This window comes from Hemitrygon akajei, chromosome 5 (assembly GCF_048418815.1).
Source record: "Hemitrygon akajei chromosome 5, sHemAka1.3, whole genome shotgun sequence".
Lineage (NCBI taxonomy): Eukaryota > Metazoa > Chordata > Chondrichthyes > Myliobatiformes > Dasyatidae > Hemitrygon > Hemitrygon akajei.
In genome coordinates this window covers 143,907,245-143,919,984 of record NC_133128.1, presented here as the reverse complement: position 1 = coordinate 143,919,984, position 12,740 = coordinate 143,907,245, and the positions used below count along the sequence as shown (strand labels likewise).

General features: G+C 43.9%; 1 protein-coding gene across 1 annotated transcript in view; it reads left to right on the top strand.

Annotated features, from left to right (window-relative positions):
* Positions 1 to 11,329, top strand: part of LOC140728259 (SH3 domain-binding protein 4-like) — an 87,454-nt gene extending 76,125 nt beyond the window's left edge. Inside the window, exon 5 of the mRNA XM_073046749.1 lies at positions 6,573 to 11,329. Coding sequence (XP_072902850.1) covers positions 6,573 to 6,797 — 225 coding nt within the window. The 3' untranslated portion in view covers positions 6,798 to 11,329. The remainder of the gene's footprint in view (positions 1 to 6,572) is intronic.
* The last annotated feature ends 1,411 nt before the right edge of the window (positions 11,330 to 12,740 follow it).

The following is a 12,740-nucleotide window of genomic DNA, read 5'->3' as shown; positions in this document are numbered from 1 at the left end:
GCTAGCCTGAGTTGAATTTAAGAATGCACATGCTGGCACAACAAGGCACAAGTCTCCTGCTAATTCCTGCTAATTTTATCATTTTTGATTTTGCCCCGCTGTTGGTTGCTGAACATGAACGCAACTGAGCGCTGGTCGGTCAGCAAGGTGAACCTTTTGCCAGCGAGATAGTGCCTCCAGTGCCTAATAGCTTCCACTATGGCCTGGGCTTCTTTCTCCATCGCAGAGTGCCGAATTTCAGGGCCTTGAAGGGTACGAGAAAAGAATGCTACTGGCCTGCCTGCCTGATTGAGGGTAGCAGCCAGCGCGAAGTCGGAGGTGTCACTCTCTACTTGGAAGGGAATGGTCTCGACCACCGCATGCATCGTTGCTTTGGCAATATCCCCTTTAATGCGGCTGAAGGCCGCGTGGGCCTCGGCTGAGAGGGGAAATGCGGTGGACTTGACCGGGGGCGGGCCTTGTCTGCGTAGTGAGGGACCCATTGGGCGTAATAGGAAAAGAAGCCCAGGCGCCATTTGAGGGCTCTGAGGGTGGTTGGCACTGGCCCACCATCTGGTCCATTTCCCTCTGGAAGACAGAGACACCATTCGTTACACCAAAGGGGACGTGCAGGAAGTGATAGAGCCTGCCGCCCGCCTCGAAGGCGGTATAGGGGCAGTCCTCCGGGCGGATGGGGAGCTGATGGTAAGCAGATTTCAGGTCTATGGTCGAGTACACCTTGTACTGAGCTATCTGATTGACCATATCCGCGATGTGGGGTAGGGGGTACGCGTCAAGCTGCGTGAACCTTTTGATGGTCTGGCTATAGTCCACGACCATCCTATTTTTCTGCCCGGTCCGAACAACGACCACCTGGGCCCTCCAAGGGCTTGTGCTTGGCTCAATGATCCCCTCCCTGAGCAGCTGCTGCACCTCTGACTTCATGAAGGCCCTGTCCCCCGTGCTGTACCTCCTGCTTTTAGTTGCCACAGGTTTACAGTCGGGGGTCAGGTTGGCGAACAGCGGTGGGGGAGGGATCTTGAGGGTGGAGAGGCTGCAAGTGGTGTCAGTAGTGCAGCTGTCAGTATGGTGTTGGGTGGGATGTGTGGGTCGGTGTGTGTGTGTGTGGTCAGTAGCAGGGTATATGACGAAATCCCACAAAACTGAAAATTTCTGACAGTGATTAGTGGGAGGGGCCCGTCATGCTCCATTGTCACACTTCTCAGGTGGCTCTGGAAGTCGAGCCCCAATAGCACAGGGGCACACAGTTGAGGCATGACCAGTAACGCAAAATCCCGATATTCTGTGCCCTGCACCACCAGTGTCGCTACACAATCCCCCCCGAATGTCTGTGGAATGCGATCCAGAAGCCATGGTGACCTTCTGGCTTACCAGCTGTGTCATGAGCCCGCAGCATTGCACTGTGTCCGGGTGAATAAAACTCTCAGTGCTGCCCATGTTAAACAGGCAGCTAGTCCTGTGCCCCTCCACCAGGATGTCCATCATTGACCTGGCGAGCTGGTGTGAAGCGCTTTGGTCGAGGGTCACGGAGGCCAGAGTTGCATCGCTGTCTTGGTCCCTGGTAAGCACCCGTGGGTCGGAGGCAGGGCGAGGTGGCGCCGACAAAGATGGCTGCCCCCATGCCTCACACAAGGCGGGCAGGCAAGATGGCAGCGACCAAGATGGCAACCCCCCATGCCTCGCATGCGGCGCTGCTCGACCCTGCTCGTGGTTTGGACTCACAGGCCTTGGCGAAGTGGCCCTTCTTTCCGCAGCTGGAGCAGGTAGCGTCTCGGGCCGGGCAACGTTTTCTTGGGTGCTTTTCGAGTCCGCAGAAGTAACACTGTGCGGACTTGTGACTGGCAGCAGCCGTGGTCAATTCACCGGCGGGTTGCGGGGACTTCATGGACCCGCGACTGTCAGCAGCCGAGGTCGATTCACCGACGAGTTGCAGGGTCTGCGGTGTCCACGGGACCGGTGGGAGATCGCACGCCTGGACAACGTCAGCATTGTGCAGCGCGGCCTCCAGCGTCTCGGCCAGCTTGATCGCTGAACGTAAGGTAAGATCGGCATGTTCCGGCAGTCGCTGGCGCACGTACACTGACCTGATCCCAGTAACGAAGGCGTCTCTTACTAGCAGCTCCACATGCTGTTCTGCCGTCAGTCCCCTGCAGTCGCAGGCCCGCACGAGTGTCTGTAGGGCCCGGACAAACTCAGCGCTCGACTCTCTGGCCCACTGCAGCCGTGTCGCTAAGCGATGTCTTGCGTAGACGGTGTTCACTGGCCGCAGGTACTGTCTTTTGAGGGTGTCCAGTGCCCCTTGGTAGGTCGGCAGGTCCCTGATCAGGGAGTAGTCCCGCGGACTGACCCTGGAGAGGAGAATTTTGTACATCGAGGCAGTCTCGGTCACGCGGATCTCTTCCAGGTACGATTGGAAGCATGCAAGCTAGAGTTCAAAAGCGATGCTGGCTTCCGGCGATTGAGGGTCAATATCCAATCTGTCGGGTCGTAAAATGCTCTCCATGTTTTAAAATTGCTGCTAATAAAATTGATGCACTATCAATAACTCTCGGAGACGGGAGGTGAACGATAGGCTTTAATGAGTAGCAAAACGGACACAGCATCTCGGAGACTGAGGGGGGGAGCAGTGCCTCCAATTGCCTTTATACGGGGGTCTGTGGGAGGAGCCACAGGAGCAGTCAGCAGAGGGGTGTGTCCAGACAGGTATACATAGTTTACCACAGGTTGTTCAGCTAATCAAGTACCTTTTTTAAAGATTGTTTATTGATCAGCTTAATTGATCATGTGGATAGGCAGAAGCTTTTTCCCAGGGCTGAAATGGCTAACACGAGGGGGCATAGTTTTAAAGTGCTTGGAAGTTGGTACAAGGGGGATATCTTTCACACAGAGAGTGGTGGGTGCGTGGAATGCACCGCCAACGAAGGTGGTGGAGGCGGATACAATAGAGCCTTTTAAAAGACTCTTAGATAGGTAGATGGAACCTTGAAAAATAGAGGGCTATGTGGTAGAGAAATTATGGGCCAAAGGGCCTGTAATGTGCTGTATATTCTTACGTTTCTGTTAATTTGTCACATGTACATCGAAAAACACAATGAAATGTGTGGTTTGTGCCAAATCAAATCAGTGAGGGTTGTGCTGGGCCACCATACTTCTGGCGCCAACATAACGTGCCCACAACTCACTAACCCTACACTCGTACGTCTTAGGAATGTGGGAGGAAACAGGAGCACTTGGAGGAAACCCACATGGTTACAGCCAAAATATATAAACTCCTTAAAGGTAGAACTGAACCCCGATCGGTGATCATTGGCACTAGTGACAATAGCATTATACTTGCTGCTATGCTACTGAGCCACCGCCTATGCTACAGTGCTGCTCCCTATACTACCTTGTGTGGAATCTGACTTTGTCTGAAACTGCTGTCCATCTCTAATTGTCCCTGAGCTTGCCAATTCACTTTCAGACACTTTATTCCTCTCCTTTCTTCTCTTTCCCTACATTGCCAGCCAGGCTTTCTAGTTTCAGACAACTGTTGATTCCTGCACTAAATTGTCACTGATTCTCTCTAATGAAGGGATATGGATCACAAAGCTTGCCCTTCGTAGGGATGGAGTGTTTTTAATGTGTTCATGTGACCAGTAGATAAATGTTGTGCACAAGGGAAGTTTTACCCAAGGACTGTGGATTTTCATGCAGGCTAGAATTTCAACAGCCTGTTTAACAGGCACAGTCCATTACTCTGTATGATGTAGCTACATTTGACCTTCAACAATAACAATCAGAGTCATTTACTAATCCTGGTAAACTGTTAAATGATTGAACTTGCATGAGACCTACTGACAGGTGTTTCTTTGCTGCTGAACTGACCACAGAGTCAGAATCAGAAATAGGTTTATTATCACTGACGTGTGTCATGAAATTTGTAACTTAGCAGCAGCAGTACAAATGCAATACTTGATCATTTGAAAAAGAAAGAAACAATTTAAGTAAAACAATTACAGTAAGTATATTTGTGTATTTTAAATAGATCAAAACATATTGCAAAAACAGAAATATTATATATTTTAAAAATAGATTGTGTTCATGGGATCAATGTCCATTTAGTATGGCAGAGGGGATGAAGCTGTTCCTGAATTACTGAGTGTGTACCTCCAAGCTGCTGTACCACCTTCCTGATGGTAACAAATGATAAGAGGCCATGTTCCAGGTGATGGGGGTCCTGAATAATGGCCACCGCCTTTCTGAGGCATTGCTCCTTGAAAATGTCTTGGATACTACAGAGGCTAGTACCCAAGATGGAGCTGACTAATTTTATAACATTCTGTGGATGCATTTGTGCAGTAGCAGACAGTGATGCAGCCTGTCACAATACTCTCCATGGTACATCTATAGAAGTTTTCAGGTGACAAACCAAATCTCTTCAAACTCTTAATGAAATGTAGCTGGTGTCTTGCCTTCTTTATAGCTGCATGGATATTTTGGGATCAGGTTAGATCCCCTTAGATCTTGACACCCAGGACTTTGAAATTGCTCAAGACTCTCCACTTCTGATCCCTATACGAGGATTGGTTCGTCTTCCCGCGTCTTACTTTTCCTGAAGTCCACAATCAGCTCTTTTGTCTAAAGCAAATTCCTCGTCCTTAACCCATTGCAAATCCCTCAGGCACAACTGAAGTATGCTGCTGTTTTTTGTTATACTAAACATCACAGGGTAACCTGACATGTGAATAACAGCTTGCTTAATGTTAGCCAAAGTTTATATCCGCCTTTCTTCCCAATTCACAACTTGTCATTAATAAACAGACCTGCTAATCAAAGGGACAGAAATTTGTCAAATTTTACAGGATGTCCTAAAATAATCACTAATTGATGAATTATTATTGTGCATTGTTGCATCTGGCAAGGTTCCAGAATCAAGTTGGGGTAATTATTTTGACTACAGTTGGAGTACACCTGATTGTAAAGCTGATATTGAACTTCTAAAATATCACTGTAATATTAGGGCAGTTTGTTGTGGTTTTAAGGTTACTGATATCTTGCTGTTAATATGGGGAGGAGAGTTCTTTGGTTCAATTAGTTCCAACAAATTTTATTTCTAATTATAACTCTGACCTCAAAGAACTATTGCACCAATTGTTATCGAAGAAGCAGGAGTAGCCCATGTGGTCTCCAATCTTGATGTACCTCTAAAATCATAAACACGCGATTCTGCAGATACCGGAAATCCAGAAGAACAAAGAAAACATACTGGCGGAGCTCAACATGTCAGGCAGCATCTCTGAAGAGGAATGTAACAGTTGAAATGTCAGGCTGAGATCCTTCATCAGGACTGGAAAGGAAGGGGAAGAAGCTAGATTAAGAATGGGGAGGGAGGGGAAGGAGTACAATGTGTCCTGTAAGATCGCAATGCTCTCAGATACAGGTGCTTCTACGGGGCCAACCAAAGGTGGTGATGTCTTTTTTTTAAAACATTTTTACGATCACGAAATCCTGCTGGACATTATGAACTTGAAGTACTGCAGGTCTACCCCATCAGCAAGTTGCTTATTAGCAGAGAAGCTGAAGGACTAGCACTTGGTGCAGACCGTGCTGTTGTCTGTGTCAGGCGCTGGAGTGGGTGCATGAAGGAAGTGTGCAGCCTAACGGCAAGTGATTGTCTTAGACGCTTTTCTTGTGATCGCAGGACCCTGTTGGGCATTGTTAATGTAGAATGCTACAATTCTAATTCATTGGCTTATTGGCAGACTTCAGGGGGTGGACAGTAGGGGAACTGCATGGCCTCGGTGGTAGTGAGGACCAAGCTTCAAGCAGCGGCATTGCCTCTTCGCAGCCGGCCAGGAGAGAGGCTTCAGAGTCCGTGCGCTCCACTAGAGCGCTAGAGACCTCGTGGCACGGCACACGTATCAGAGTTGGTGCTGCCTTCCACTGCTCACCTGGCAGAAGACAAGATGCATTGTGTTTGACTGCTGCAGCATTCATTGACTTGGGGACATAGAGTATATGTTTTGTGTGACTGTATTTTACGGCTGTCTTATCTGTGCTATATGTGGTGTATGACTTGGTGCTTTATACCTTGGCCCCGAAGTAATGCTGTTTCATTTGGCTGTATTCATGGGTATTTGTGAATGGTTGAATGACAACTAAACTTGAATTTGAACTTCAACAAGCTGGCAAGTGATTCTTGAAGCCAGGTGAGGGGGAAGGTTGGTGAAGGTAGGGAGAAGCTGGGAGGTGATAAGTGGAAAAGGTGTTTGTTGTTACTTTGTAAAACTCATTCCTTTCTGGTCAAGAGACTGCATATCCTACTTTTAAAATAAGTTTGTTATTTCACAAGATCTTTGCCCAATGATCCAATCAGAAATTTTTAAAAAATCATTAAATCAATTCAGATGTCATCCTGGCTGTACCTTTCTGTATGGAGCTTCCAAGTTGATAAAAGAAAGTGAGATTGTTGCAAAGACAACTGAATGAGAATACCCTTTGCTATCTGAGAAACTGTAGTGCTTTAAAAGCCCAAAGTGAATGCTATCATTAAAAAAAGTAATAGCTCTAACTGGTTTGTATCCTTTCAGGCTATGTGGAAACCAGCCTATGATTTCCTACTGACCTGGAGTGCACAAATTGGAGACAGCTACAGAGACGTGATCCAAGAACTGCACATGGGGCTGGACAAGATGAAGCATCCCATCACAAAACGCTGGAAACACTTGACTGGAACCCTCATCCTGGTCCACTCCCTTGATATCCTCAGAGCAGCAGCCTTCAGTCCTTCTGATCCAGATGATGTTGCTAATTGAACTGTACTCTCTCTCGCCTCTTCAGTGAAGACTCAGTGACAGGAGAGCGTAAGTTCAAGTCACTTGGCCTAATTTCTCATTAGTGCCGGCAGGAATTACCCAGCTTTGCAACTCTGGGGCTTTCTGTGTTGCAAAGAACATCAATTGTCAGTTTTATGGCATGGTGTTCAAACTGTTACCATGAAAGGCAAAGCTCAGTCTGGCTCCTAAAACTTTTAAAAAAGAGCCAATGAATGTTGGAAGTAAAGTCTGAGAGCTTGTTTTGCACAAAATCAGTCATGTTATATATGGGAAGTGGATAAATCCTCCAATGAGTTGTAATACAGCTCTCCCCTGACAACCATCCCTCAACACCCTCCCCACTAACAAAGTGGTTTGTTTCCTAAAGAACTCTTCATCGTGCGATAATTCGTGCAGCTGGAGATATGGTAAACGTTTAACTTTCATGGCTGATACCTGCTGTCTTGGATGGTGAGAAGTCAGAAGCTACTCCAAAGCCTTCGAATAAAAATGCAGTAAATCTGGAGCAAAGCAAACCACACTAGTTCTGCCAAGTTGCGACATACAAATCATTCTTCCAATGGCCGTTGTTGTCAGACAGAAGATCGTGGGTGCGTGAGAGGTTTATTTTCCTAATTTAAATAACTTGGTTATTTGACGAATTCCTTCCCAATGACCCAGTCAAAAAGTTATTAGATGTTATTAGCTTCTGCAGATCTATATTTGAAAGACAGTTTCCAAATGTGTTCCCCACATTCATTACTAATCAAATGTTCACTAACTGGGGGCGATCTGTAGTCAAAACTCTAATGAAGTTGCATTAATGTTTTTGAACTTGTAACAGTTGTGCTATGGTGTGAAAAAAAGCTAATCTTTTAAAATGTGTCAAAGGACTGAGCAATGTTCTAGAATTGGTTTTCAGTCCAATTCCCAAAAAACTTCTTGAATGTAGTTTTTAAGCTTTGTAAATATAGCAGAAGTCCTAACTACCTCAGGTACGTCTAACTTTGTACTTTACCTGCTTTAAAAATGACAGCCCAGCTTTTAATCATATTAACCCAACCCCTCTCCCCCCTGCCCCTGAGGCAACAGAAGTGTTTTCACTGTCGTTGTCTTTATATCAAGTGGTTGCCTTAAAGCCGTACTTTGGAGAGCTGCAAAGGGAAAATTGGACATGTTGAGACATGTTTGCACTTTGAGCTGGGAAGCTGGCCCCAATTACTGCATGTTTCAACACTGACAAACCACATGCAGTGATTATTAGCAATCAAACCAAATCCATTCTGTAATGCCATCCAGATATTCAGTAATTTCCTGTCTAAGGCAATGATTTTTAAGTTAACCAGCATTGGGTTAATGTGAGATAATTGAAAATGCAGATGGTCAGTAGGAGGGGTAGCAGGAAAAACAAAGCAGCACAGTATGAAAGGTTTTGTACTGCAGATATATAGCAGTGTGGGGTCCAAATCTTTGTATTTTATGGACAGTGGCTGTCTAGCCCATGCAGTTCCTCTTGCAATACAACTGGTACTGGATTCCAGAAGCAACAAGGTTTCATCTTATCAACATAATCCTGGAAATCATAACATGTACATATATTCCCTGGTGATCCTTGTCACAGGTAATGTGATTTGAAATGCATTATTTTCTCAAAGCCTGATCTCCTTGACTAATACACTTCACTTTCCTTTGACCTATTCATTTTTGCGAAGAGTTGAAATTTCCTTTCTGGAAGGTGAATTTGCTTAACTTCTGATCATGGACATCCAAGTCACAGATCACATGGAGTTATTTGTCTGCAGTACTGATTATCAACCATGTGATTTTTATCTTTGTTGAAGAGTTTAGATTAATTACTTTAGCCATTTCACTTAAAGCGCTCAAAGATTGCATTGACTGATGCCAGCAAAGTTGTTAATAATGTATGATTGAAGAAACACTCAGTGCTTTACACCATGTTGAAACAATAGAATTAAAAACTCATTTTCCTGTTTGTTGCTCCTAATTGTTGCCCACCCTTTAGTAGTGCAAGTACATTAATGGGATAACTGGTATTTCTTGGGCAAGGCTCAGTGAGGTATCTTGGGTGCCTAGTTTCATTTGCGTGATTGCTCATTTCAGTAATGCTTGCCATAAAATATTCAGAGCTGCAATACCTCCTGTCATTGCTACATTTCTGAGGGACTCTGCTAGACCTGAGAAAGAAAGTATGACAACTTATGTAGACTTAGTTATGTTCTGTCAGCGATCCAAATCTTTTCTTTTGCTTTGCTTGGGATTGCAGATTGCATTTGCATTCATACACACACTAATATTATATGCATTGTTCCTTTTTTATTTTGTAATGCATGTTGTGTTTCTTGAAATTAACACCCATTTAATCCAAATTGACCTGAGGTGAATGCACGTGTTGAGCTGAATGTCTGGCACTTCTCCTGTATTCATTGTGGGAGCATCAGTGTCTTCTTGAACTCTGTGGAATGGAAAAGTGATAGCCCTTGAACGGAATCTGTCGTAAGTCTATTAAAAGCTATTGGTTATTGTTCTGAGTTATAAACTGTGTTATATCATCTCTTATCTCAAATTGTTACAGAACTCTATTTGAGAATCTGCTCAGAGTCACTTTGTATCATGATGCAGATCAAATGACACCCTTCTTGAACTGATTGGTTACACTTATAGCTTGAACATTTCAAGCTGCTTAACCTTATCCTAGGGTATAAGATTAAATTTAGCTTGATGTTTTAGCTTCATGTGCTTTGTTTTAATTTGCTAAGAAAAGCAAATTTCTCTTTTTCAAGTGTTGACACTGAATGTGCTGCAGATCAGTCTGTGGCCAAAGTATTCTAAAATTGAAGATTTATAAAGACAATTTGTATATTCAGTACTGTTATGTTTTATTTAAATAGCACATAACAGACTCTTCACATTACGTGATAATTTCATAAGGAGAAAACGTGATTGCCTCATCCAACTCCTCTCCCTCCTATCCAAGTATAATGCTGTGTGCAGAAATATGCCTTGAATCTCCTTATATATTGGACGGCACTACATTACTGGGTAAAACACTCCAGTGTCTGTCACTCTGAATTAATGTTTTATTATATGATACGTTTAAAAAATTCTTTCTGACTGATTAAATTGTCTGTCTTCTTGTCACTTTGTAAACATCATAAAATTATTTTATTTTCTAATTTCATTTCTAAATACAGTTATTTTGTTCTGCCTTGTTTAAACCTTCAATTACAGTTAGCTGACTTTTGAATTATTTTGTAAATATACCAGAAAGAGTAGGCTTAAAAAGCATTAAATGTGTAGTGTCATCTATCATACCTGTACATAATGTTCATTTCGCAGTATTGTTCCAGGACAGTTAGTGGAATGTATTGAATGCATCTCCTCTCCTGCCCCTTCAAAATCATCCTTCTCCTCTACTCAATGGAGTGTGAATTGTTTCCATTCTGAAATTCACTTCCCTGCAAGTTGTAAATTAATGTAAATATGCTGTCTTTGTTCTGTTTTGGTCAATATGTATAGAATTGTCCTGCTTTCATGCTGAAGATGGTGTGCAGTGTTTAAAGCTGCATCAGAATGTGTGTCTGGTCTGTGATGATTCTCTTGTGTGTTTCAGGCAGAATGTTGTCCAAGAGAAATGGCCAGAGTTCATTTTATCAAGTCAGTCCTGAATACCATAATCTTGAAATTCATACCCCACTCACCCACAAATTGCAGGGTAGCCTGACCTGATTTGCTCATTTCTGCAGGAGTGTATTCATTTGCACATCATATTTCCTCGAGTGGATTGTGATGACATAACACTAAATGTAGTCTCTGGGCTTGCAACAACAAGATAACAACTTAATCCTTTGTCAGTTATCTTGAGCAATATTCGTCTTAAGTGTGCACGTACATGGGCATCTTTGCAGATTAATGCTTCTTTTCATCTACAACTTCCCCCAAATTTAAAGTATACAGCAATTTCAAACAAAAATGTTAGCATTGCTGCACTTGGCTTTATCGGTCAGTGTGGCAGGGGTCTTTGAGGGTGAAAGGGTGAGTCCTCAGTTTCATGCAATAGAATTTAAAGATGTGTCAGTTGGCAACCAGCGATCTGATGAACTTACTTGAACCTGCAATGCCTTTTCATTTCTCACTGTCCTTTGTTGCATCCTTCATTCAATCCTAAATGTGTAATGTGTACTTAAAACAATATCCTTTTCTATTTTTCTTAACTTCCTTCAGAAAAATAAGTCAGTAAGCTAATCTTGAATTTATCCATTGTCTGCCATGAGCTGGAGCTCTCAAGCTTGCTTCTCACCTGATTCCTGACTCTGGAACACCACGTGCACACAATGTTATGTTAATTGCTATTGTAGGCTGCTGGTTAAAGATGCAGATTGCCTTATTTCTGTGATTGTGTAAACCACTGTGCTTTCCATATCTGTATTTATAAGAAAGTGATTTCTAGTTATATTGACACCTTTTGGCTGATTTTAAACATAATTTTTCAATAAAAACTGTTTCTTACTGCGTTCCCTGTGCCTCATTAGTACACATACCTCACATACACACTACACACACCATGGGTAACACAGTAGAGGAGCAGTTAGAATAATGCTTTACAGTGCCAACTGCAAGATCAGGGTTCAATTCCCACAGCTGTCTGTAAGGTGTTTGTACATTCTCTCTTGGCTGCGTTCTTTACTCCAGCTGCTCTAGTTTTCTCTCATATTCCAAAGACAGACAGGTTAGGGTTAGTAAATTGTAGGCATCCCATGTCGGTACCAGAAGCGTGGTGACATGTGCAGGCTGCCCCCCCCCGCCCCCGGAACGTCCTTGGATTATGTTGGTTGCTGATGCAAGTCGCGCATTTCACTAACTTTCAATGTATGTGTGACAAAAGTTAGTCTTGATCTTTATATCAATGTGCACTACTGTGAGGTGGAGTTTGTCATTGTTGCATTCAGAGAAGTTCTGTAGTTACGTTAAAATAGAAATTTGATGAGTTGTTTAATCCTACTTGCCAAGTCCATAATATTGTAACCATGGTGAACTTAACCATACATCATACTTGAGGTAGAGACACTAGAGACTGCAAGTGTTGGAGCCTGGAGCAAACAACAAACTACTAGAGGTCCTTGGCGGGTCAGGTAGCATCTGTGGAGACAGTGCTCATTCATATTTTAGGCTGCAGCTTCTAACAATCCGCATTAAGGAGTTGGAGCTGGAGCTAGATGAGCTCCGAAATATTCGGGAGGCTGAGGACGTGATAGATAGCACATATAGGGAGGTAGTTAGAGCCAAGCTGCAGAACATAGGAAACTGGGTGACAGGAAAGGGATTAAACAGCCAGTGCTGAATACCCCTGTGGTCATTCCCCCTCAACAACAGGTATACCACTTTGGATACTGTTTGGGGGAAAATGACCTAGCAGAGGAAAGTCACAGTGGACAGGTTTTACCTGCGATTTACCTGCAGTTTTACCTGCGATTCAAGGGAAGTGGGGAGAAGAGGCGAGTTGTGGTGATAAGGGATTGGTTAGGGGAACAGAAAGGAGGTTCTGAGAACAAGATTCCTGGAAGGTATGTTGCCTCCCAGGTCTCAGGGTCTGGGACAGCTCAGATCGAAGGTGAGTGAACAGCCAGAGCTGTGGTTCATGTAGGTACCGATGACAAGAAGAGTAACGAAGTTCAACAAAGGAATTTCAGGGAGTTAGGTGTTAAGTTGAAGCCAGGACCTCAGGGTGGTGATCTCAAGATTGCTACCTGTGCCATAGGCCAGAAGTAGGAAGATTATACAGTTTAACAGATGGCTAAGGAGTTGGCGTAGGAAGGAGGGCATAATATTTTTGGATCATTGAGCTCTCTTCCAGGTAAGATGGGACCTATAGAGAAGAGACAGTTTTCATCTGAACTGGATGGGATCTAGTATTCTAGCGAGAAG